Source organism: Brachypodium distachyon, chromosome 4 (assembly GCF_000005505.3).
Source record: "Brachypodium distachyon strain Bd21 chromosome 4, Brachypodium_distachyon_v3.0, whole genome shotgun sequence".
Classification (NCBI taxonomy): Eukaryota; Viridiplantae; Streptophyta; class Magnoliopsida; order Poales; family Poaceae; genus Brachypodium; species Brachypodium distachyon.
In genome coordinates, this window is record NC_016134.3 from 28686979 (window position 1) to 28712999 (window position 26021).

General features: G+C 45.0%; 1 protein-coding gene and 1 long non-coding RNA gene across 22 annotated transcripts; one reads left to right on the forward strand and one right to left on the reverse strand.

Moving 5' to 3' along the window:
* The first annotated feature begins 906 nt into the window (after positions 1–906).
* LOC104584626 lies at positions 907–7597 on the forward strand. Of its 20 annotated transcripts, none has more exons than XM_024463564.1 (6): positions 907–1365; positions 1457–1538; positions 3147–3270; positions 3727–3778; positions 4129–4193; positions 7325–7597. In XM_024463564.1, exons 2-6 carry the CDS (start codon positions 1467–1469, stop codon positions 7351–7353), a joined length of 342 nt encoding a protein of 113 aa, XP_024319332.1. In that variant the 5' UTR covers positions 907–1365; positions 1457–1466; the 3' UTR covers positions 7354–7597. The 20 variants fall into 20 exon arrangements, 1 of the variants encoding a protein (XP_024319332.1); XR_001407881.2 differs by lacking the exon at positions 7325–7597 and adding an exon at positions 3478–3534 and having other exon boundaries at positions 920–1365; positions 1622–3270; positions 4129–6221; XR_002966446.1 differs by lacking the exon at positions 7325–7597 and adding an exon at positions 1622–3034 and having other exon boundaries at positions 917–1365; positions 3478–6221.
* A 1225-nt stretch (positions 7598–8822) lies between these two features.
* LOC104584625 lies at positions 8823–10987 on the reverse strand. Of its 2 annotated transcripts, none has more exons than XR_002966451.1 (2): positions 10550–10987; positions 8823–10326 (listed from the first exon to the last, which is right to left on the reverse strand). It is a non-coding gene; the product is annotated as an uncharacterized LOC104584625 (long non-coding RNA). The 2 variants fall into 2 exon arrangements; XR_002966450.1 differs by having other exon boundaries at positions 8823–10433.
* Between the last annotated feature and the right edge of the window lie 15034 nt (positions 10988–26021).

A 26021-nucleotide genomic window follows, 5' to 3' on the forward strand; every position in this document is an offset into this window, starting at 1 on the left:
TGACTTTTAGGTGAAAAGCTATCATAAGATTGAAGGAAAAAGCTGAGAGGAAAGTGGGAGAATTAGAACATTAAGACATGACCACAAGATGCTTACTTTCAGCCTCAGCTAAAGAAAAGTAGGACGAATACAAATAAGAAAAGAGGATGTGCACTGTTTTCTCTCGCTGTTTATTTTCTCTTCCAGAGGATGTATAGTTCTGAACGTACTTAAAAATTATGCATCTTACTCTAGTTCAATTGAATTGGTGTGCAGTGGAGCCTTCTTTAGATGGTTATTAGTGAATTTGACTCCAAATGCACTATTGTCAGTTCACTTATTTTTATGACATGGTATTTGAAATTGTATAGTAATCCAACACTTCTTCTGGATACAGCAAGATATAATCTAGATCCTCTTGGGCAATTATCAGATCAACAAATATAGGAAGTAAGCCATATAACAAGCCTTTATCTTTTCATGGCATACATTTTCTTTCTTCATTGATTGAATCACAACCTGAAGCATTTCCATCTGAGCAATTAGGCACAAGGGAGAAGAGAGTATCACCAGGGAAGGAAGACGATACCTCAAGTCACAGGAGAGCAGAAGGAACTTCTGATGGATGAATGGGTTGCCGACAAGCTAAAGCAAGAGAAAATCTCATAGGCGTGCAAACACCAAGCTCATTTGCCAACTTTTTTTTTGAGACAGCAAGATCATTTGCCAAATACTAGATAACAAGTTCAGCTGCGATAGCTTCAGTCTGCAAGGCGTCAACAGCAAGATTTTATTTTTCCAGTGGCAGCGGCAACAACAATGGATCCATTTTCACCTTGGTAATATCACCCCAGCCTCCTGATTTCATAACGACGTCAAAAGAAACTCTAGTGCGCACTGCTCCCGCTGAAACCGAATCCTGAAGAGAAAAGGGCGGAGAAATCCCCCGTTGCCACGATCGGCCACGTCGACGCGTTTCGATGTTTCTCAGTTTCGTTTGGGGTGATGGGCCTCCTCTGTGGGCCGTCATGCTTGGCGGGCTTTTTACTGTGTTTGCATCTGGCTTCGGGTGTGTTCCAGAAGTTTCGTGGATGGGGTTCGAGTCGAGGTGGTTCGGCCGTTCGGGTTCTTAGCGGCGGTGGGGGATCAATGGAGGTGGAGGTTCTTGCTGGTCTCGCGTCGCCTCGACCGCTGCACCTCGACCACGCGGCCCCGCCCGTCCATCCTCGGCCAGCGCGCGGCGGATGCGGGCACAGTGTTGAACGACCTCCTCCGCCGGCGTCTGTCGCCCTCCTCCCGGGTCATCGCCGTCGCCCATCCCCGTCGCGGCGCGGGAAGCGTCGACTGCTTCGAGAAGCCGGAACAGATCGGGGAGGGCACATACGGGTACGCGTCTATCGACCCCGCAATCTGGATTCCCAATCCCGCGAGACACCTCCGCGTGGCTCCAATTCAGCCCCATTGTTGCTGTAATTAGGCAAGTGTACATGGCGAAGGAGACGGAGACTAAGGAGATCGTCGCGCTTAAGAAGATCCGCATGGACAACGAGCGTGAGGACGTAAGTATCCTGGTGCTCTTCCGTGGTCCGTCTTTTTTCTTCAAGATGTCTTGGCTCTGAGTATTTCTTTTAATTCGACGCAGTTCCCTATCACGGCCATCCGCGAGATCAAAATCCTTAACAGCTCGTTTCGTACCCATCATTTGAGCTTAGAATTCAGGAATTCATTTCGATTTCAGAAACAAACTTGTTTGGTTGGCACGGAATTGGCCACGGCAATTCAATCTCAAATTTCATGGAATTGTACTATAGCCAATCCTAATTCCTCTCCAAAAGCCGTCATTTCTCTGGAATTGTCTCTCGCTCTACAAATCCATATGGTAGACAAACATGATTTTTGAACAATGAATTCAAATTCAACCAAATAAAATCCTATCAAAAATTGGATTTCATTTCATTTCTACCAAATGAAATGAAATGATGGTTACCAAACGGGCTGTAACAGTAAGTTTGGATGTTGATATTGGAGCATGGAATTCGGAATTGGCATTAGGTTTCCTCAATTCTGATGTTTGGTTGTCCTCAGAATTCAGAGTTGGTATTTGCAGCTCATTTCCGTGGAATTGGGCTACAACTAAAAGAAACCCTTCACAATACCGAGCTCTTCCCCTCCGTATTGAGAGGAATTGGAGCCGACTGCAACCTTTCGCTGCTGTCCCGTACCATCGCCGGAGGTTCGCCGCCGACCATGTCGACCACCACCGGAGGTTCGCCGCCAACCACCGCCGGTTACGCCGCAGTCGGCCGGCACCACGCCGGAGTTTCTGTGCCGACCACCACCGTTGGAGATTCGTTGCTGACTGCAGCCGCCACAGTTGGAGCGGGTGGTGCGGGAGAAGATGATGGTGGAGGAGAAACAGCAGGCGGCGTTTAGCGAGCAGGCGGCCATGGAGGACATCCTTGACGAGCTTCGATTCATGAGACTAAATCAATTGATTCGTACGTGCGTGTTCGAACAAATCAATCCACCATTGGATGCATGCGGCAGAATACTAGTATCGTTAATTGATTAATTCGTGAGTGGTAGAGAGGTGGGCAGCGGCGCGGAGAGGTCCGCCGTGCGGGCAGATGGCCGGCCAGAGGGGCGGCAGGATGAGCAGCAAGCGCGGTGAAAGGAGGAGAAGATGGGCCAATTCAGCGGATAGACACCCAAACAGAAATTGGAATTTGTTATATACGGTGATTCCAAATAACGAATTCATCGACAACCAAACACCAAAATTGACATTTGAGCCCATTTCAATACAGAGGCTGATTTGGTATTGAGCCCAATTCAATTCCAAGGCTTCCAATACATACATCCAAACGAAGCCAAGAAGCTGCACCACCAGAACGTCATCCAGCTCAAGGAGATCGTAACATCACCAGGTTTCAGTTTTGATAAACAACACCAAGAATTACAACATCTTATCGGGTTGTTAACTGTCTGAGTCCAGAGGACTGATGGTGTAGATTAATTGTGGCAGGGCCAGAGAGAGACGAGCAGGGGAAGCAAAGTATGGTTTAATCTAAAAACGACATTAACGTTTTTTACTTGTTCTCTAAAATCCAAATAAATGGTTTTTTGCCTTGATTTATCATTTGACCTGTTGCTTTTATGTGAGATAGTTGACAGCAACATGTACAAAGGGAGCATTTACATGGTCTTTGAGTACATGGTGGAGAGAAGAAAATTGGTCAGTTCGGTCCACATCGTCACTGTGGGTAGACTTTGGATTCCCTATTTGTTCAGGTATGAAATAATATTTTCCTGCAGGCATCAAAAGTAATTTTAGGATGACAGAGATGGATCACCCCATTGTTATACTTTCATTTGTTTTTGTTTTTTGCACGAACAACTTCTGCCCCATTTCTTAGATGATCTTTAAAATGTAATTTTGAAGGATGTTGGATATACTATATCTTGATCTTCCTTTTATCTAATTTTATTTTCATGTAGCTTGATCTTTAGTTTACAGGGCTGATGACTGGGATCCATATTTCAGTGAGGGTAGAAGTACGTTCAGTTACATATCTTTCCAGTCTCATGGCTCCTTTTTACATTCATATATCATGTGGTTTACTGCTCAAATGAATGATTAATATATTGTGGTTTACTGCAATGTGATATCTTTGTACGTTATCTTTCAATGCAGTTATATTGTCTCGATTGACACTTGAAATTTGACCATTCATCCATCACATATAGGTCTTTGCAAGATGGTAACGAGCGCCAAAATTATTTTTTTGGCACTAAGCAAGTAAGCTTTTCTGCTTAGACAATTTTGATAGTCCCGGCCTCCTCTCTCTTATATTACCATATATCTTGCTACTAATTTTTATGCTTGGCTTTATTGATTATGGCTTCATGGTAACCTCTCTCTACTGCTTAGTACAGTACTACTATATTAGGCTGCAGCATTGGTTTCAACGAGTTTATCAAACCACTACTTCGTTACTGTTTTCCTCCATGAATAAAATGCCTGGAACCACTTGCATTTTTGCTTAGAAACTGTAATCAAAGATAGATATGGTTGGTTCATCGTCCTGGGTTACTAGATGGTTACGACGACATGAAGTATAAACGTGTGGAGCGTTTTTGGTGTTGTAGGCCGTGGCTGTGTTTGATAGGAAGAGTGAGATTCGATCCTGCAATACAGAGCAGGAACCACACAGGTGCGTTCTTAATTAGCTAATTGTATGATATGGAGTGAAGGTTGCATCTCATCACCTAATTAAGAAGTCTTGATGTGAGTTCCTGAAATTTGTTCTGTAGGACACTTGGCTATTATTCATGTACTAGATTGTTATATTCTTCTTGACAAGTTATCATGAGATCTGATAGTATTCACGGTGTACTATAAATTGATAATACCATCGTCTAGGTTTATAGAAATGAGCATAGCCTACTCCAAAAAAGAACAAGAAATAATCAGAATCTTGGTGTACAGGATTTCATGTACAAATACTTTTCCTCCTGGCACTGGGCATGTCAGAATTCTTCCCAAATTACTTCGACATGTAATTCTTCCCAGCGTTCCAGGTGATCAATCCAGCCCGAACAAATTAGGAGAGAATAACCATGAGCAAGTGATAGATAACAGGACCAAAAAACAATTCAGGCTCACGTAAACCACAGACCCAGATCAGTCGATGCAGCGAAGGTTAACTTGTCTAGCTACAAGAATGAAAGGGCGGAGTATTCTTGCCCTCTCAGTGCCGCTACATGGTGCTTCCCTCACCATTTGTTTATGTCGCAATTTACGGCCCGAATGCCACCGACGAACTGACCCCAACAGCCCAACAGCCCAACTCACCCGAGCCCAGCGCCCCAGCCGGCCAGCCCCTACTCCCCAGCATCAGTCTCTCCATCTCCCTCTCTCTCCGCAGCTAGGGCTCAAGACTCCTCTGCCACTACCCTCCGGGTCTGCCGCCTACCCTCCTTCGCGTCCAACTCCTTCCCCACTGCCCTCGGCCTCTCCACAATTGAGCTTTCACTGCCAGCCGCCGCTCCTCGGGATCCCATTGTCGGTCGCCCGGCCTCTGCATGATCTTCCACCGCCGGCTGGCGCTCCCTGAGATGCCACTGCAGGCCACCGGGCGCCTCCCTCGCTGCCGCAGCCTGGCCGCTGCACGAGCTTCCCCCGCTGGCTGCCGCTCCCCTATATCCTGCCACCGTCCATTGCTCGCCTCCATCGCTGTCGTCGTCGTCTGCTGGCTTCTGCCGCCGGCTCATCCTGACTTGCATATTACTCAGGTAACATAAGTGTATTTTGCCGCTGTTGGCCACTGAACATGGAACTTCACTATTAAGTTTCCTTTGCAAATGGGTTACATTTACATAGTAGCACAGTTTCAATCCAGATGTTTAGAGTTCAGATGCATGTGGCCAAAATAGATCTCAGTTAGTCGCTGCCTCCTCGTGTCTATAGACCTCGCAAACACTGCAGCTGCCTACCATGAATCTGTGACAGGGATACAATGAGCTTCCAGGTCTTACTTCTGTAGTCTGTGCTTGCCGATTTTTTAAACCCCATGTAAGACTTGAGGTCTGGGTGCAGAAGAATTTTAGGCAGACGGTGATGGCTGTAAACAGCAGTTGTTGGTGTCTCCAAGCAAGTCTGCTAGGTTTTCTTTTATCTACCTCTTTATGATCTGGCATTTTCTTTAGTTTCTTGGTCTATATTTTTATGAGCTGATCTCCTCTTTAATTACTACCTATTTGGTCTTGGGATTTTGATTTTTTTTTAGAGGCAGCTGAGGCTGTCAACTTTGCTTCATATAGTTCCCTGTGCTCGAAAGGGGGCTTCTTGATAGTTCAGTCGATCAATTGAGTGGTTGCGGCAGGGAGGAGGCGAGGACTGGGTTGTCGAAGATGAACTAGGTTATTATTCTGTGGAAGCTCTATCGGGATCGGTATTGAAAGTTCTACCTAGGTGAATTTCTCTTCATCTTCATTGTTTAGGCCATGTGGTGCTATGAGAAAGTTCTGCTTTTTGTTTAGGCCATCTTTGGTATACAAGATTTTGCAGGAGTTTGGGCCTTGGCAGGCTTCTAGACTGAGAGTATGCTATTTGGTATCATACTTATTTATTCTTATTATAGAGAAAATGAGATAGGATCTCAAGAATACTTTATGTACCATGCAAAAATGAATTTATGAATTGTTTGAGGTCAACCTGTTGTAATATAATAAATTCCTTACATGGGCCGGGCCGTAATCCTACGTGGCGACGATCAAGTCAACAACTCCCAAAGACCGGTCAAATCGCCAATAAGGCATAGTCATGCCAACTAAAGGCCGGTCAAAAGAGTCAAAAGGGTCAAACCTCCCATGCCATGGTCAAAGGAGCTAGAGTAGGGGCCAAGAAAGCTCTAGGAATGAATTTACCATTTTACTCTCACTTTCTCTCTCCTTCAAAGGTAGACATGATCTTTTGTCATGAACTCCTAGGCTATAAATATTCCCTTATGGGGGCATGTAAGATACACACTTCATTGGAATAAGATGAAAGGGGAGAGGGCTAGAGGAACCTAAGAAGCCCGCTGTCGATTACTTGGGTCGAGCCTAGTCTCGACTCGACCTCGGGGACGCGACTTGAAAAGCCTAGTTTTGAGGTTCCGGGCCGTCTAGTATGACCTCAACTCGAAGTAGAGGGATCGGGTTAGAGTCTCGAGGGTATCCCCACCTTGCTACTTGGGAAGACAAGTTCGGCCCAAGTTCGAGGCGGCCCATAGAGATCTCTCGCCATAGGTGATTTGGGAAGACGAGTTCGGCCCAAACACTTGGCTAACAACCCCCTTGAAGCTTCTCTTAACATAGGACTAAGTCGTACCCGCAGGGTTGACCGAACCTATTAAAACAATATCGACGTGTCAACTTGTCCAAAGTGACCTTCGCTATAAGCCGGCGTACACCCCCTGCATACCATTCTCGCACTTGTGCGATCGAGCATTGGCATCCCGCACTCCTGTTGTTTTCTAGAACACAACACAACCTATTAAGGGATTCATTGGTTTCTTGGTTAGCTGGTGAAAGTATTTTCATGCTTTCTGGTCATAGATGAGGAACATTGCGGAACACATTTTGTTTTTTGTTTTTTGAGAGCATGGGAAGTCCATCTTATCTACATACTTTGAGAGAACAGATTTTGGCAAAATTTCTAATTCATGTACTACGCCATTCCCTTGATCGGTAATGCTGTCTCTTTTGTTATTTGATTATGTCCTTTCTAGAATAATACTATGAGCTACACTCCTTCAATTTTATTAAATCTTGCTTATGGACTAGCTAGCGGGTGATGCACGAATTTCCATGGTTCAGCATATCAATTGAAGTTCTGAACAATCTGTTTTTCTTTCTGTTCTGTTCACATGGTGGCATTGCCGAAGGAAGGGCTAAGGTGCTCGACAATGCTAACGAGAAGATTTGCTCTTGTTTTAGAAGAAAAAACTAAGCTGGCTGTCTGTTTTCTATTTATGGTAGACATTTTGTCATGAACTCCTAGGCTATAAATATTCCCTTATGGGGCATGTAAGATACACACTTCATTGGAATAAGATGAAAGGGGAAAGGGCTAGAGGAACCTAAGAAGCCCGCTGTCGATTACTTGGGTCGAGCCTAGTCTCGACTCGACCTCGGGGACGCGACTTGAGAAGGCTAGTTTTGAGGTTCCGGGCCGTCTAGTATGACCTCAACTCGAAGTAGAGGGATCGGGTTAGAGTCTCGAGGGTATCCCCACCTTGCTACTTGGGAAGACAAGTTCGGCCCAAGTTCGAGGCGGCCCATAGAGATCTCTCGCCATAGGTGATTTGGGAAGACGAGTTCGGCCCAAACACTTGGCTAACAACCCCCTTGAAGTTTCTCCTAACATAGGACTAAGTCGTACCCGCAGGGTTGACCGAACCTATTAAAACAATATCGACGTGTCAACTTGTCCAAAGTGACCTTCGCTATAAGCCGGCGTACACCCCCTGCATACCATTCTCGCACTTGTGCGATCGAGCATTGGCATCCCGCACTCCTGTTGTTTTCTAGAACACAACACAACCTATTAAGGGATTCATTGGTTTCTTGGTTAGCTGGTGAAAGTATTTTCATGCTTTCTGGTCATAGATGAGGAACATTGCGGAACACATTTTGTTTTTTGTTTTTTGAGAGCATGGGAAGTCCATCTTATCTACATACTTTGAGAGAACAGATTTTGGCAAAATTTCTAATTCATGTACTACGCCATTCCCTTGATCGGTAATGCTGTCTCTTTTGTTATTTGATTATGTCCTTTCTAGAATAATACTATGAGCTACACTCCTTCAATTTTATTAAATCTTGCTTATGGACTAGCTAGCGGGTGATGCAGGAATTTCCATGGTTCAGCATATCAATTGAAGTTCTGAACAATCTGTTTTTCTTTCTGTTCTGTTCACATGGTGGCATTGCCGAAGGAAGGGCTAAGGTGCTCGACAATGCTAACGAGAAGATTTGCTCTTGTTTTAGAAGAAAAAACTAAGCTGGCTGTCTGTTTTCTATTTATGGTAGACATTTTTTGTTGGAGCGGCTGAGTCCCTTCAATTTTATGTTGTTATAGTGACATTTATAATAAGATAAATCCTTCTATTTTTCCTGTACTTATGACCGATGCCGAGGTACATCAGGTAGACTTGTGTATTGATATAAAGGAATCATTTTTTTATTATTATTCTAATGTATACCCAGCTAAACATGTGTGGGAACGTTTTACACTTGTATATACGTAACACCCAACTAATTAACAAACTCAACAAAAAAATATTGAGAAGGGGCCATAGAGATGAAAGAAATGCTTTGAGCGGTGCAGCAAGGCGCGCTTATCCTTCTAGTTATCTTTCAAAATTGTAGATTTCGCACTTCTATTCTAGATCAGTTGACAATTGACATGAAGTCTGACTATATATTACAATACAAATCAAGTCATATGCCTGGTACATAACAAATAAAGCAAGCATTAGCTAGAATCAACATCTCTCTATTCCAATTAAAGCATGCAACCATAAATCATATATACTCTTTCAGCATAGAAGTCGATTCTGATTTTTCTTTTTCTCCTTGCACACACCTCACCTGATTATGCTTTGATATACACCGAGAATTACTTGAATAAGGTGAATTTAAAGCCATCAGAGTGAACTATAAGTATTAAGAAAATTAAGGATAAACACACCTAGACTTCTTTCTTTTGCTTGCAAGCTCAGTATGGTGTTTTAGATAGTTCTTCTGCTGAACTATTTGTCAGACAAAAGAACTAAGTAGTGTGCAATCTGAAACTCAGTTTTGAACCAAGTAGGATTTTCTCTAGGTTAAAAAAGACTCCAAAAACATAGAGGATAGCACACCACTGGAATGTAGGAAAAGCTGTACGGTTAGGCAAACTTCCCTGACTATTATTCCCTTCAACAGCGATAGAAAGAAAAAATGAGATAGGCAGCGGTTCATACTGGAATAAACAGAAAGCACCAAAAATGTTGTTTACCTGCAATTGGTTGACTAAGCCGAGAAGGTGAAGGTGATTGTGCCTGAGAAGAGTCAAGGAATCGTGAGGAATAGTATAGCATAAGGATTTCTTTAATCAGCAATGTGAATGCCGGTAAGATAAAACAAATGGCACAGCAAGGCGGTGACCTGCTGGTTTGGAAAACTTCTTTACAACTATAATTCTTTACACCAACAATATCTATATATGAGATGAACCCTCCTGTAAAGGTGCCTAACTGACATTATTCTAATCTAGAGCTACAGGGAAGCACTTCCAATAAGCTAATTATGTAACATCTATTCCAACTTGGTTGTTTCCTACAGGGAAGCACTTCCATTTAATTTGATTTTCTTCAAGGAATACGGAAATAATTATGCAATGTCAGATCCGCTAGAAAGATGGTTATGAGTAGCTCAATTCTCCTTTTGTGACCACCCTCATATGACTAACCAATTTATAGCAGCTTTCGAATTAGTTTCTCAAATCAGTTTTCAATATGTAAACACAGACCACAAGGGACGAACACGACACCAGTTGTTTCAATACATTCAATAGGTATTTAATCTAGGGACTAATTAAGGACTACCTTTTCTGTGAGAAACTTCATTTAGAGATGAGATGAGCATGGTGAACCTGGGGTTTCCAAAATCCTATTCTTTAATTCTGTCTTTCTGTCCCTCTTCCCAGGCTCCTGCTGACAGAGCAAACCTGCAACAGGGGTGCTGGCTATCTCCCTGCCATCTCCTTTTTCCCCTCCTTGGTGGACGAGCAACGAGGAGACACACAGGTTCTGGTGGCTGCGACGGGAGGCAAGATTAGAGTACGGCGGCAGCCCGCAGCGGCACCTAGCAGCAACCAGCGGCGCCGGCAGCTGTAGCAGCAAGCAGCGACGGCGCGAGAAACCCTAGGCGGCGGCAGCAAGGAGTTGAGAAGAAAATTTACAGAAACACAGAGCAAGAAGACGGAGTGGAGAAGAGGAAGATGAGGTGATTTAGAGCACAAAGGGGAAGAGAACGGTACCTCCAACAAGAGCCGCAGCTAGCCATGACAACCCCTCCCTAATCTAGCTCTTCTAAGCTCCATGTCGTCGCTGCAGTTCTGGGAAGACATCGTCGATAGGACGCTGGTTTCCGTCAGCGGAGGATTTTGGGGTGGTGGCCGGTGATGTGCTGGTACCCAGCTGCTCCTCCCAGCCGCCGCCGACTGCGTCTGCTCTCGCGCGCCGCCCCTCTCAGCCGCGTTCCCCAACCGCGGCCGCCGCCTAGGCTCGCCGCAATTCCAGCTGCAGCCGCTCGCCAGTCGCTGCCGGAACGCCACCCCGATTCCAACCGAACCACACGCACGATTTTGGTTTTTTTTTCCGAGGAGAATGTGGGCTCAGTCAGGAGAAAACCGTCGTCGTAAAAAAAACAAGAGGAGTTACGTCGTGGTTCAGGTGAATTACGACGGGTTCCATCGGGTGGAGTCCGGCTCGTAAGACCGATCAGGGTGCAAAATAGTTATTCTACACCTGAGGTATAACAGGTATAACAGAGTTAACCTTCCCTCCATGCGCGTTATAGTCTGCACGCACACGCAGTATACGGGTTGTCCGTGCGGACGGTAATTTAAAATCTGCTCTTAAATCGTAACGAATTAGCAAAAACTTTAGATACGAGTCTCTGAAGTTTTTGGCGAGAAAGTTTTGCCAGTTTCTGAAGCTCCGCCGACTGCAATTTTTGCCCGCGTTAGAGAAGGTCTATGAACGTTCTGAAGTTCCATCGATACACAAGTGAACTTTCGTTTTATATACTGTGAACTTTCTGACGGTCTCTAAACCTCCGCCCCTTATATCTTTCTCGTTTATACCCTGTGAACTTCCCGACGGTTTCGAACAGCGGACGGTAATTCAAAATCTGCTCTTAAACCGTAAGGAATTAGCAAAAACTTTATACACGAAAAAGTTGCGCCTCGTTCATAGATTTCCAACGCCGTATCATTTGCATCATTCCAACAAGTGCTTCAAAATATATCGTAAAAATACCGTCCGCTGTTTTTTGTTTGGTCGTAATCCAGCGGACGGTAATTTGCAAACTGCTCTTAAACCGTTAAAAATTAGCAAAAACGTTATAAACAAAAAAGTTGCGCCTGGTTCATAGCTTTCCAACGTCGTATATGAAAAAACTGCGGATTTTTAGTAGCTTTCCAACGGTATATCGTTTGGGCAAATCCGAAAAAGTTTAAGAAACGCGAAGAAAAATTAGTACATCCTACGCGTCAACACGGCGTGAATGTTCTGAACTTCCATCGATACACGGGTGAACTTCGTTTTATACACAGTGAACTTCCTGACGGTCTCTGAACCTCCGTCGGCTGTAATATTTTGAAGGAGGAGGTGTCCGGACGTGAATGTACTGAACTTCCGTAAATACAAGTTTGAACTTCTTATTTTTATAGACTGTGAACTTCCCTGGTACAAGAATTTTGGCGAGAAAGTTTTGCAAATCCAGATTAACAAGACTACTACACCCCTGTTTTTGCAGAGTGCCAGCTAGTGCAATTCCCAAATAAAATTTGCCAACTCACCTGAAACTAGCTAGTGAACTTTTCAGTCTAAAGAAACGAAACTCTCATGAAAGGGCATTTGAAATTCTCAGTCTAAACAAGTGAACTCCCATGAAAACTAGCCAGTGAACTTCTCAGTCTGTACAAGCGAACTCCCATGATAGGGCATCTGAACTTCTAACAAGTAAACTCTCATGAAAATTAGCTAGTGAACATCTCAATCTGCATACGTGAACTTCCCTAAAAGCACATGTGAACTTCCCAGCGTACCACGCCTATAACTGTGGTATACGGGCGTGAATGTTCTGAACTTCCATCAACCACACGAGTGAACTTCCGTTTTATAAACTGTGAACTAGTTGACAGTCTCTGAAGCTCCGCCGACTGTAAATTTTGCTCGCGTTAGACAACAAGGAGGTCTACGGGCTTGAACATTCTGAACTTCCATCGATACATGAGTGAACTTCCCTTTTATATACTGTGAACTTCCTGGCGGTCTCTAAACCTCCGCCGCTTATATCTTCCTCGTTTATACCGTGTGAACTTCCTGACGGTTTCGAACAACGGACGGTATTTCGAAATCTGCTCTTAAACCGTAAGGAATTAGCAAAACCTTTATACACGAAAAAGTTGCGCCTAGTTCATAGATTTCCAACGCCGTATCATTTGCATCATTCAAACAAGTGCTTCAAAATATATCGTAGAAACATCGTCCGCTGTTTTTTGTTTGGTCGTAATCCGGCGGACATTAATTTGCAAACTGCTCTTAAACCGTTAAGAATTAGCAAAAACGTTATAAACAAAACAGTTGCGCCTGGTTCATAGCTTTCCAACGCTGTATAATTTGCATCATTCCGACAAGCGGTTCAAAATATATCGTAGAAACTACCGATTGCCTCCGCCGCCGCTCGCTCGCCCACGCCGGAGAAGAAGGTCCGCTCGCCCGCGACGGGAGGTAGCTCGCCGGTTCTGTTGCGGGCTCTCTCGCATCGGCCTCCGCCGCCGCTCGCTCGCCCGCGCCAGGGGAAGAAGGTGGTAGCCGGGTGAAAGATCGAGTACGTCACGAGGGGGGGGGGTGAATGTGACCAGTTTTAATTCTTTCTTCGAAATATGAAGACTGAAGACAGTCACAATACTTCAACAACAAAGATTACACTTAGCAATTTTTAGAGTAGTAGCGGAAAGAAAAAAGATGAACAAATTTATAGCAGCAGCAATGAAGACAAAACACAATGAATCATTTATAGTTCAACAAAGAGTAAAAGTTGAGGAACGAAATCACCAGGACCGAAGACACAGTGATTTGTTTTCGGAAGTTCAGATTGTTGGCACAATCTTAGGTCTTCGTTGAGGGGGCTGAGTCACACAAGACTCGTGGACACACAAGTCCACCCAATTCTCCCGAGCTAAGACCTAAGTCATGCCCAGTTACTCGTGGTAGATCTTGAGGTGATCTCCGGACCTTCACGGACTAGTTGATGGCAAATCATAATCTTCGATTGCTTTTCAACACTGACTCCCAGCCGTCTAGCCAATCACCAAGAGTAACAAGCTTCAAGTGCTCGGCTAGAGAGGGGATCCCATTCTTCACGCTCAGTTCAGCTCTAAGGGTTTTATCAGGTGTTCTTCAAAACAACTCACTGGGGATCACCACCGAACTCCTTCGGGGTGGGTCGTCTTATATAGCCTTGGGCACAGCTGATCTAGCCGTTGTGACCCGTTGGATAAAGTGATCCCTGAGATTCGAGCTCACACTTTATCACTTTGTCTCACAACGGTTAGATTAGGTGGTCAAGCACGAAAGGGACATATTTTTCGAACATATTTGAGTCAGAGTGAAGACTTCACGCGGAAGTTTCTGTGAAGCCTGAAATGCTTCATTCTTCACTCCGACGAAAAACACTTACACAGAAAATGGTTTTCGCCTAAGCTAAACATGAAGAATAGGTTTCACCTGAACCAGCTCCACACTTCAAACCCCCCTTAATAGTACGGCGTTCTTATACTCAAGTGAAGAAAAGCTACGAAAAGACCTATGAAGAATGCTACGCTTCATGTTCTTCACCGTTCTTCACTGAGTTCTTCATACTTCAAGCCAGTACTTGTACTTCAATTTTTAGGAGTCATCAATGCTAGTTAAACCAACTCTTCTGAGGAACTAAAACCTGAAACACTCCGTGTAACTCATTAGTTACTCAACCATGTTGTCATCATTCATCAAAACCCATACAAGGGCAAGGTTTCCTTTCAATCTCCCCCTTTTTGGTGTTTGATGACAACACTGGTTAAAGCTTCAAAGATAGGAAAAATGAAGTGTGGAGGTTTTAGCTTCTGATTTATATGAAGACTCCCCCTGAAGATATGCACTCCCTCCATTTCACAAAGAATGGCGCCCACGCTTTTCGAGGTCGAACTTTGACCAATGATTGGACCAATTGTATGTAGATTATATGTTACAAATTTTATATCATTGGAAAGGTTTTTGAAATACGAATCCAATGATATAATTTTTGTAACACATAAGCCTCAAATCATTAGTCTAATTGTCGGTCAAAGCAAAATCTTGAAATGCGTGCGTGCCATTCTTTGTGAAATGGAGGGAGTATTTAAGATTGCGTTTGAATGCAAGTGCAAAGAGCTTTAGGAGTGTGAGGAAATCTTCATATTCTTCAGAGGCAAGGGTGTGCATCGTGCACAAGATTAGAGCACAAATAATAAGAATTCATACATGCTAATAAATTTAAGTAAACAGATGCAGCACCAGCAAGTATTGAAGTAAACATGCATGCATGAGGAACGAAAATGCATGAAGATTAAGTTTATTACAGGCATTGCAGAATCCTCATGCAAGAGGCAATATTAATTGTACTTCAACACGACCAAAAGTTTTAACCACGAGCAAATAGGACTAAAGTTTTAAAAAAGGACGAAGAACCAGATAAAAGCAAACTGTCCCTGCGTCAATAAAAGTAAAACCTCCCCCTGACTCCTTCTCCCCCTTTGGCATCAAGGCCAAAAAGGTTGAAGACTACTGGCTTGGAGTAGCTTCGCTGTCTTCAGGCTTCAGAACGTCGGGGTAGTGCTTGGCGAGGAAGTCTTGAATCATGCCACTGGTCTTCTCTTCGCGGGACATCAGCTTCTTGAGCAGTACTTGCTGATTCTTCAAAAGAGCGGCCTGCTTCTCAAGGAGATCCTGCTGATCATCAATCTTGTGGGAGATCTTCACAACGAGATTCTTCAAAGAACCATCCATGCCGGAGCTGGTCTCGTACTGAGAATCAGATGGACAAAGTGGTTGCTTCAGCTGCGGTTGCGACGGAATAGGCTGTGAAGACTCCTTGGACGGGCGATCAGACACAGAAGTAGGAGGAAGCACAGAAGGCTCAGGGTCTTGAGGCTTCAGCGAGAAGTACTTGTGCTGATGCTCTAACTCAAAACGCTTCTCTGACAACTTCAAGATTATCTTCATGATCTGAGGCATGGGTTATGGTCTGAAGAATATAATCTCCAAAATCTTTCTTCTCACCCTTGTAGACTGCAAGCAGCAGATTGCGGTGAAGACCGGCAATTTCACTGGAGCTGCCTTGCTTGGGAGAGAGAGTGAAACGGAGAATATCGTTGAGGATCTTCACTTCAGGCTTTAACCTAGACAGTCCTCCAAAGGCGCCAGAGAATTCTTCTTCATAAAGAATAGCAATTTCTTCATCGGAGGCAGCCTGTTCTTCATGGATCTTGGGCTGGCCATCGAACTCAGCGAGACCAAGAAACTCCTTGAAGTGCCTGGAGGTGCAACTGTGCCTGTCACCATCCGTCATCCAGTAGATGTTGTAGCCGTTTGAGTTGTCTTCAAATTTGCAGACCTTTTTGCCGAATGTAGCATAGAACTGAAGAATCAGTTCATCATTCCAGTTCTGGCAGGTCTCTACAAATTTCAGTAGATGCAGATCATTAAGCGCATTAGCTGCATGCATGACACCACTTTGACGATTGTAGGTGAACCAATCATCATTGAGATACTTCATCTTAGCAAAGTGTGTCCTTGGCAAAAGAATCTGCGCATAGTAATCCTGCTGCTCAAAAGACCAAAACCTCCGGTCTTCAGCTGATCTTTCCTCCTTGTACTTCAACCCGTTGTTCAGCCTCACGAGGCGAAGCTCAGCGTTCTTCAGGGCTTTGAAGTAAACCTTCTCACGGTTAGAGGATATAGGCATCATGGGCTTCGGAGATAGCAACTCACGGTTGTCCTCAGACAAGGCTTGAGACCTCACAAGCATCCGCGAGAGTCTCCTGTCTTCACGATCCTTAGCAATTCTGGATCGTTTTTTCTTAGGCGTAGTCTTTAGCAGATCTTCCGGCAGACAATCAATCTCCATCAGATCATCAGACTCTTGCGCGGGTTTTTTCTCTTTCTCTTCTTCCTTCTTCTCTTCTTCTTTCTCCTCCTCACTCGAGGAACTTGGGTCGGACGGTTCGGACGGTTCGGACGGGTCGGACGGTGCAACACTCTTCTTCTTAACAACTTTCTTCAAACGGACTTCCGGCGTGGGCACTGGGGCATCTGCGTCAGTCTCTGCGTCATTGACATTCAAGTCACGAGTGGCTTCAGCTTCGAAGTCACAAGTCCTTCCTTCTTCAGCAGAGGCATCAACTGATTCAGTGCGAGGCAACAAGCTGCTGGTGGGGGGTTCTTCAGGACGGGTGAGGTCTTCTTGGTTCTTCGCCAGCACGTCATCTCCTTCTTCCTGCTGAGCGGTGTGCTCAGACAGTACTGTGGGAGATGAAGCAGCTTGTTACTGTTCCTCAAGAAGTGAAGTAAGCTTGACATTGGATGTATATGGCACAAGGTTGTCAATAGCTTTCTTCTTCAGAGGAACTGCCACAGATGATGAAGTAGAGGTACTTCTTCCAGCAGGAACTTTGATCCTCAGACCAAACTTCTTGGCAGTTTTCTTCACTTCAGCAATCTCAGACGCCTGTCGAGTCATTGTGATCTTCTTTGATGGAACAATCTGAGGTAAATCCTGACTTTCTTCAGTGTCAGAGGGGGCAGCTAGATCATTTCTGGCCTTGAGACCAATCTCACGACGGATCTCACGAGCTGCCTCCCTCGTCTTCTCATATTCAGTCTTTTCACGGTCAACCTCTTCATTTCCGCCCTGTACTTCAGGAGATTTCTTGGCAGCTTTCTTCCTGGCATCACTCTTCGCCTTATCAGCCTTCAAACTTTCGGCTGCTTGTTTCATCTGCTCAGCGAGCAGAGCTTTCTTCTTCTTCTTCTTCTTCTTCTTCTTCTTCTTCTTCTTCTCAAGCTCAGCTTGAGTTTTCAAGGCAATTTCCTTTTCTTTCTTCAGGGCGATGAGGTCAGCCCTTTTCTTCTCCTCTGCTTCCTTCTCAGCCTTCTTCTTCTGCAGTTCAGCAGCTTTCTTCTCTTCCTTTCTTTTCAAGGCAGCTTCGGCCTTCTCCTTCTCAACACATTCCTTTTCTGCACGTTCTTCTTCCTCCAATCTTCTGTTAACACGCAAACTACGGTTCTGCTTCTATTCTTCAGCCCGAGTCTTGGCAACGATCAGACCTTCAACATGGCTCATGAGGGTCTCTGGGAGCGTTCCTTCATTGAATGCAGCAAGAAGAACTGGATCACTATGAACGACTTGAGGAGGATATGGAATATCTCCAGAAGCCATTGCGGCAGCATCCACAGCATCTTTCGATGAAGAACCAGGTCCAACAGCAGAGGGTCTCTTAGCTTTCTTCAGATCTTTCTTGAACTGTTTTTCTGCGTCCTCAGAGCTCTTCCGTTTCTCAGGCATCTTTGCCTTGCACTTAGTGTCTTCACTGGGCTTGTTGCGAGGCACAGGAGGAGGCAGTGAAGAACCTCTGAGCCTGGATGCTCTTGCAGGACCACGCAGTTCAACAACTGGTTCAGACAGGAACACGTCACTGTCTTCAGCATCTGAAGCTTTCTTGGACTTGGGCTTCTTGGAGATGTCAACATAGTTAATGTCTCTGATGATCTTCAGAGCTATTCTGTTGAATTCCTCACGATGAGGTCCGCCTTCCTTGCGGGCAATCTTAAAATTTTCCAGCTTGGGAGCCGGAAAATACATGTTGGCGTTCTCCACTTCTTTGGTTCTTTTCCGAATCTCAGCTGCGAGCACATGGGAGTGCTTGCGGATGATATGCTGGAGACAGTGTTTCCTCTTCATCCTGGTCTCTCCTTCCACATCGTCTTCTAAAGAATAGAAAACAAAAATCTCTTCAGCAGTGGGAGCAGGCACATCCTTGAACTTCTTGACCTTCTCTTTCTTCTCTGCCTTGGGCTTCGACGCCACTTTCTTTCCACGACTGGGCAATACTTCACCAGGCTGTGGGGAGTTGATAGCATACTTCAGGCGCACTCCGGGAGAGGGTGTCACTTTCAGAGGCACAGGTTCTTCAACCTCTTCATCTGAGTCCTCAATGTTAACGTTGGGAGAAGCAGGCGGTGAGGGCTGAGGCGTTGAGTCAAACATATATTGTCCTTCTCTCTCTGAGTCATTGCTGGAGCGGGTTGAGTCAGACATGGTGACACCTGTGAAATAGAGGGTACGAAGAATAGGCAAAAAGTACACAAATTCTCAGCAACAAAACGATTTTGGCAAGTGTTTTTAGCTGAAGCAAATTGACTACGTTTGTGAAGAATGACAACTTAGTTTTTCAACGAAGACAGCTACCCAGATTTAAACTAAAATTCTACGAGAGAGCTTCAACCTAGATCTGATTTAGCTAGAGTTTCGAAAATTCAGAGTAAATCAATCTACGCAAACATAGCAATCTAGAGAACATTAAGTATTCATGTAATGAAGATTTGAAGTGTACCTAGGATGAGCTCAGTGAAGAACAAAGGAATCACCAAAACCCTAACCGCAACACCCTAACTCGGCGAGAGCAGTCAATCTACTGCAGCAAATAGGGATATTTAGATGAGTTTGCTACGCGGAATCGATCTAAGAAGGGAAAAATGACGCTTGCTTGCAATTCCCGACTTGAATCGACGAAGATCAGCGGCGGCGCTGAAGATCCGGGCTTGAGGAATGCGTCCGAGTGTTCGCGACGAAGAGGAGAGGTCGCGAGAGCTTCCAGGCGGGAGAGCGATGGATTTTGGGTGGAAGTGATTTTTTCGAGGAGGGGTAGCTGTCCTTATATAGAGAGGTGAAAAATGTGGATCTTACCGGTATCTTTTTATCCCAAAATTTCCGTTAGGATTTCCCCGTATGGTTTAAATTTCCTTAGGGATAAGATTTTACTGTTCGGAAAGATTCGTGAAGACTACTGCTAAAACGGAAATTCCGTTAAAGTTGTATTCTTCAGAACTTTGAAGACTGGCGGTTTTACCGAAAACAAAACTCATTTTTGAAGAATGAAAATTCTTGTATCACCGACAAGGATTTTGATGATACCCGGATTACGATGAACATACTTTGTGTACAGACAAGAGATAGATAAGATAGATGGGTTCTAAGGTGTGCTTAAGTTTCATTTTCATCTGGCAGTAAGAGGCAAAAGCAGTGAAGAACAGCTGCGCAGATGAATTTGAAGAAAGAAGCAAACAACAGGCTTCTAAACCTACTGAAGACAAACGAAAACAAAGAACAGATAACACAAACTGAGGAATAACTGTTGCATGGTGGCAGCATTCCCTTCTGCGTCGGCATTGTTAGCCTCGGCGTTGTTGGCGGGGTTCCGACGTCTCGGAGGCATCTGTTTAGGGTAGCATAGATGAGGAAACAGATAGAATAGAGCTAAGGATAACTAAACCCTCAAAACAAGGTAGTAACTCAAGCATACACTCATCAATCATAAAAGTTTTGGAAAACATAGCACAACACACTTGTTTATGGTGGGGCATTGCCCATAAGGAAAAGAGTACGAAGAAAAAGCAATCGACCTACATTGCCATACACATAGATTGTATGGTCAATGACTAACTCGCAATGGTGATAACGATAAAAACTAATAAAAGCTGGTAGGCATCAATAGGTCTAGGGGAGTGTGGCTGTCGGTGTGGTCCCGTTCGCCTTCATCTTGGACCGGGTGTTGGTAGCAGGGGTGTCCATCTCGTGGACCTCCTGGGGCTCCTCCTCCTCAGTCGGCTCCTCCTCTTGAGGCTCCATGTCCTGATCCTGTGGTGGAGGTGGGACCTGGTCTGGCGCCGGTGCGGCAGCTGGTGCTGCTGCGGCCGCTGCTGCGATGAACGCCTGGAACTGCTCGCAGTAGTAGCGAGCCTGGTCCCTCTCGTACTGCAGCTGCTCGATGGCGTCTCCCATATTGAGGACAGTGTCCTCCAACACGGCCTTGTCCTCAAGCCACTGGGTCTTCTCTCCCAGCAGATTACCAACCTGCTCCTCGGCTAGGTCGGCCCGGGTCATCTCGTGCTCGAGACAAGACTCCAAGTCCACGGTGTTTATCTCCATGTTCTCGAAGTGGGTCGTCACTGGGGTCGCATCCTCGTCGTTGGTCGTAGCCACTGCCGAGCATGCATGGTTCCGCCTTCCAAAGAGGAGGAAGGGGGAGTCCTCGGGGAACTCGTGCCGATAGTCCCGACACACCTGTGCGAAGGCGCACTACATGGCAAACTGGAGGCCCTGCTCGAAGGTGGGGTAGCGGCTGATGAAGGTGATATCCGGCGTAGCTGGCGCGATCTCACGGCCCCGGATCTTCGCCTCGATCTCCCACCGTGGCTGCCATCCCTCGGGTGCGGCGGTCTCAACTCGGCCTCTGAACCTGGGTGGTGGCAGGTCGAGGAAAGCACACAGTGCCGCCAAAGGGGCACTGAACAGCTGGTCGTCGTCCGTGGAAGGGTAATAGACGCGGGTGAACGGCGGTACATTGCCGAACGGTGTTGGGCTTCCCATCTATAGAAAATAAAGAAGGAGATAAGGGAGTATCAGTGACATGATCAAATGGTCGAATGTAAGTAAAAATAAAATAAAAGTGGTAGAGTGGGAATCAAGTGATAACATTAATATCAAGGGTGGAAATGTAAATATAAAATTGGATGCATACTAACATGTGAACAACATGGCAACATGATTATAGTGGTGTATGGTGTAAAAATCGAATATGCATCTGTGGTAAAATATATTAAGCATACATATGTAGTAATAAACATAGTATTCGGTGTATATGTGGAATAAAACAATAAACATGTCATGCATATGTAAGTTATAAATGCAAAGATTTAGATGAATAGGGATAAGGAATAAAATGTATGTATATAGATATAAAACAGAAAGGGATGAGAACATTTCCTAAGGTTTGGTCTTTGGTCTTGTCTTATCTTAATCCAAACTAGGGTCACGTTCCTACAGGCAACACATTGCTCTGATACCATCTGAAGCGATCCCCCTTCACCAAGGGTTTGATCTCTGTGCTTACTTGTGCTAGTCCCTGGATCGACTCACTAGCACACACAGTTCAAGATGTAATACCAAGATACAAAGGTCAAAAGTACTTTATTACATCGTATCATCCTGAACTTAAATTGTACTTACAAACTTGCATGACTTCTTAGGCCAGCATAAACAAATAATGTTCAAAACCATGACAACAATGTATCATGAAGCTGCAGCGGAAAGGTAGAGTAAAAGGGCCTCATCTACTCCCAGAGGAGAGAGCATGTTGGAATGTAAGCACATGACCCATGACAAAACGACGAACCTTACTCATCGTCGGATCCACCTGCATTGTTAATTACAGCCACTACGTGGTCAATACATTTGAATGTATTGGCAAGCTCACTAGAGTTATAAAGGACCTACCAAGTACATGCATAGTTTGGCTAAGTGGGGTTTGGCTATTTTGCATAAAAGCATCATTGTTAAAATCCTATTATTTTTAGACAAATAGTTTTGAATTCTATTGGACACGGGGTAGAAACACCCATGCTCCTATTAACCTAGGCACATTGAGTAGAAACATCAATGCTCCTACCCAGTTCAAACCATTCATTTTATTAGGAAATTGGAATGAGTGAGACTTTCCTTACAGCTCCGATGTCTAGTTGCTCATAATTGTCCGTAACCGGGGACACGGCTAAGTACTTAGTTTGACACTCTCGAGAGGTGGTACACTTTACCCACAAGAAATCGACGTGTTAATCCCTTGCTGTCCTCCAGGTGGAGTAGCAACGGCATCGATTACAGGAATTTTCAGAACATATTCCCCCAAACCACCTGAGGGACGCGCCCCCACCTACACTGCTACATACCGATGTCACCTCGGATCCGGGTTCATATTTCTTACATCCATCCTGGCAGAGCCCATAATACCATGTGGTTGTACTGGAAGCTACTAAACAGGAAACTAGTCCAGTCTCTGGTTATCCCGGGTGGCATCCCACATTGTGACGCAGGCGCTCCCCGAATCGCACGGGGAGGCGACCATGGACGCTCCCGAATCACACGGAGAGACGACTCAGCGGGCCCCATAGAAATGGACCTAACGTCACGACATCCGAAAACTCAAAGCAGCCCACCCAGGACGATTCATTGAATTACTTGTTTTGCCATACACTAGGAAGATCATATTGTAATTCAATAGTATCATATTTGTAATAATACCACCCTCGTATATTATCATAGCATAGCCTCTTACTACTACGATGGCAATTGGTGGTGAAGTCATGGCAAAGGTATCCTATACTACTAGGACAGATCATAGCTAGCATAGATACAATAATAATCCTGACAACGCAACTAATAAAAATCTAGTGCATAATAAAATAATGGGTATATGATCAAAGTGAACTTGCCTTGATAGTAGATGGAGTTCAAACACTCGTCACAATCGCAAGGTTCGCTCTCCGAGACTACTATACAATCAACAAACATATACACACACATAAACACATAATACATACATGACAAAAGAATATGTATGCCATGATGCGATGCAAAACATATGACATGGGTGGGTTGGTTTTATTTGAGTGATCTACTGGTCCAAGGCATTGACAATTAGGCACATGCAATTAGGGTTTTTAAATGAATTGTAAAGCCTAGGGTTTAAACCCTAAAATGAGGTTTTATTAGCATCAGCCAAATAGATTAATTCAAAACATTTATTTCTCTGTCCCATTGGACAGAGGACATTAAAACAAAATTTTGGGCACTGGTTTCATTCAAAAAAGACTTCTAAATAATTAGTTATGATTTAAATGGTATGAACCCTAATCTGTAATTTGAATGTGATTCAAATATTAAAATTTAAATTTGGACAGTGCCAAAAGATTCTACACTTTCTAAGGATTCCAAAACGGTGTGGATCATTAAATTTGGCCAAACAGATTTAAAGTTATGATCATTTGAAGTTACAGGGGCCTATCTGCAAAAGTGCCTTTTATTAATTCCGGGGGATTAAAATTACATTTTTATTTTATAAAACCGGGTGCCACGTGTCGCAATCTCATTGGTGCATAACGGTTCGGTTAAAAGAAAAGAAATCGGGATCTAATCTGGACCGTTGATCACGATCGGACGGACGGGGACTCTCGGGCTCACCTAGGGTTCCGGCGAGGAAACTCCGGCGGCGGCGCGGCGCGGGCGGGGACGGCGGCGGGGTCTCCGGTGGGGCTGGCGTGACGGGGAGGCGCGGGGACGGAGCGGCGCGGCACGGCGAGCTCGGGGACGCGGTCGGCGCGGGCTCGGGCGGCGCGGGTCGGCGCCTAGGACGGGACGAGCGGGCGGCGCGGTCGGCGGACGGCGGCGCGGGCACGGGCGCGGCGGCACGGGGACGCTCCGGCGACATGGGCGCGACGGTGAAGGCACGGGGAGGCGCGGCGCGGCACGGCGGAGACGGGGCGCGGTCGGGGACGGTCGGGGACGGCGCCGAGGACGAAGATGGGCGGCGGCGCGGGCACGGCTCCGGCGAGAAATCGGGGCAGCCCGGCGGCGCGATCGGATGAGGAAACAAGGGGGAAAGAGAGAGGAGGTCGCGGGGGTTATAAAGGAGTGCTCGGGCATGAAAATGGAAGGCCGGAGGAGCGGATTGCGGCGGCGGGCGCGCGGGGACGGCGGCCGGAAATCGCACGCGTGACCGGCGGCGCTTTCCTTCGGGGAAGACGCAGCTGACAGGTGGACCCCACCTGTCAGCGACTGCGGGCGCGCGCGCGCGGACCGGGCGGTCTGGGCCGGTCGGGCGCGGTCGGACTGGGCCGGTTCGGCCCATTTTGGCCGGGCCGGTCCGGTTTACCCCTTTTTTTTTTCTTTTAGGCCTTTTCTTTTTCTGTTTTTCTCATTTCTTTGATATCTTTTGTGTTTGAACTCCAAATTGGTCCAAATAAATTCCAGAAAATTTGTAAAATCATGTTCTACCATGATACAACTTTTGGAAGTAGTTTCTCTTCAAAATAAAATATATAAAAATACATTTGCCCTATACATGACTTTAGGGCTATATATGTGTTTGAATAAAATACTTTTTCAACTCCAATTAGTTAACCAAAAATTATGGGATAGCTTATATATGCATTAAACCCTTTTTATACCTCAACCCTATTGGTTTGAAAATCCAAAGGTTACAGGGATGTAAACAAAATCTCTTAAAGTCTTTTGTGATTCAAAATTTGAATTCAAACATGCAATTGTGGCATGATGCTCATGGATGCAATGCACATGTAAAGGTTTGAAATTTTGGGATGTTACAGAGAATGTTGGACGGGATTGTTGGCAATTTTTATGGCGCTCTCGTTGTCACACAGAAGAGGAATGACATCCACTGAGATACCGAAGTCTCTGAGAGTTTGTCTCATCCAAAGAAGTTGGGCACAACAGCTGCCTGCTGAAACATATTCTGCTTCAGCCGTCGAGAAAGCAACAGAATTCTACTTCTTTGGAGACCAACTCACTAAGGACCTTCCGAGAAATTGGCAAGTGCCGGATGTGGATTTTCTGTTAACCTTGCAACTGGCATAATCTGAGTCAGAATAGCAAACAAGATTGATAGAAGCTCCTTTGGGATACCAGAGACCGAAGAATGGAGTGTGAACTAAATATCTGAGGATTCTTTTCACAGCCATGAGATGACAGTCTCGGGGATCTGCTTGAAACCTTGCACAGATGCAAACACTCAACATGATATCTGGCCTAGATGCACAAAGATAAAGTAAAGACCCAATCATGGAACAAAAAACCTTTTGATCTACAGGTTTACCGGTTGAGTTGAGGTCTAGATGACCATTTGTGGGCATTGGAGTTTCAATTTCCTTAGCAGATTCCATCCCAAATTTCTTCAGCATGTACCTGATGTACTTTGTTTGAGAGATAAAGATTTTGTTCTTCATTTTCTTGATTTGAAGACCGAGGAAAAACTTCAATTCTCCCATCATAGACATCTCAAACTTCTCCGTCATCATTTTTCCAAATTCTTCACTGAAATCAGGGTTAGTGGAACCAAACACAATATCGTCCACATATATTTGACACACAAAGAGATCATCATTCATTTTCTTTGTAAAAAGTGTTGAATCAATTTTACCAATTTTGAAACCCTTTTTTGACTAAGAACTTTCTGAGGCATTCATACCAGGCTTGAGGTGCTTGCTTCAAGCCATAGAGTGCCTTATCAATTTTATAGACATGATTAGGATGTTCTGGATCTTCAAAACCAGGAGGTTGTTCAACGTAAACAAGTTCTTCAATTTCACCATTTAAGAATGCACTTTTTACATCCATTTGATATAAAGTTATGTCATGATGATTAGCATATGCAAGAAGAATTCTAATGGGTTCAAGACGTGTAACATGGGCATAGGTTTCACCGAAATCCAAACCTTCAACCTGAGTGAAGCCCTGTGCAACCAGTCGTGCTTTGTTCCTCACGACGATTCCGTCTTCATCTTACTTATTTCTAAAGACCCACTTGGTGCCGATGGCATTTTGTCTTGGCCTTTCCACAAGGGTCCAGACTT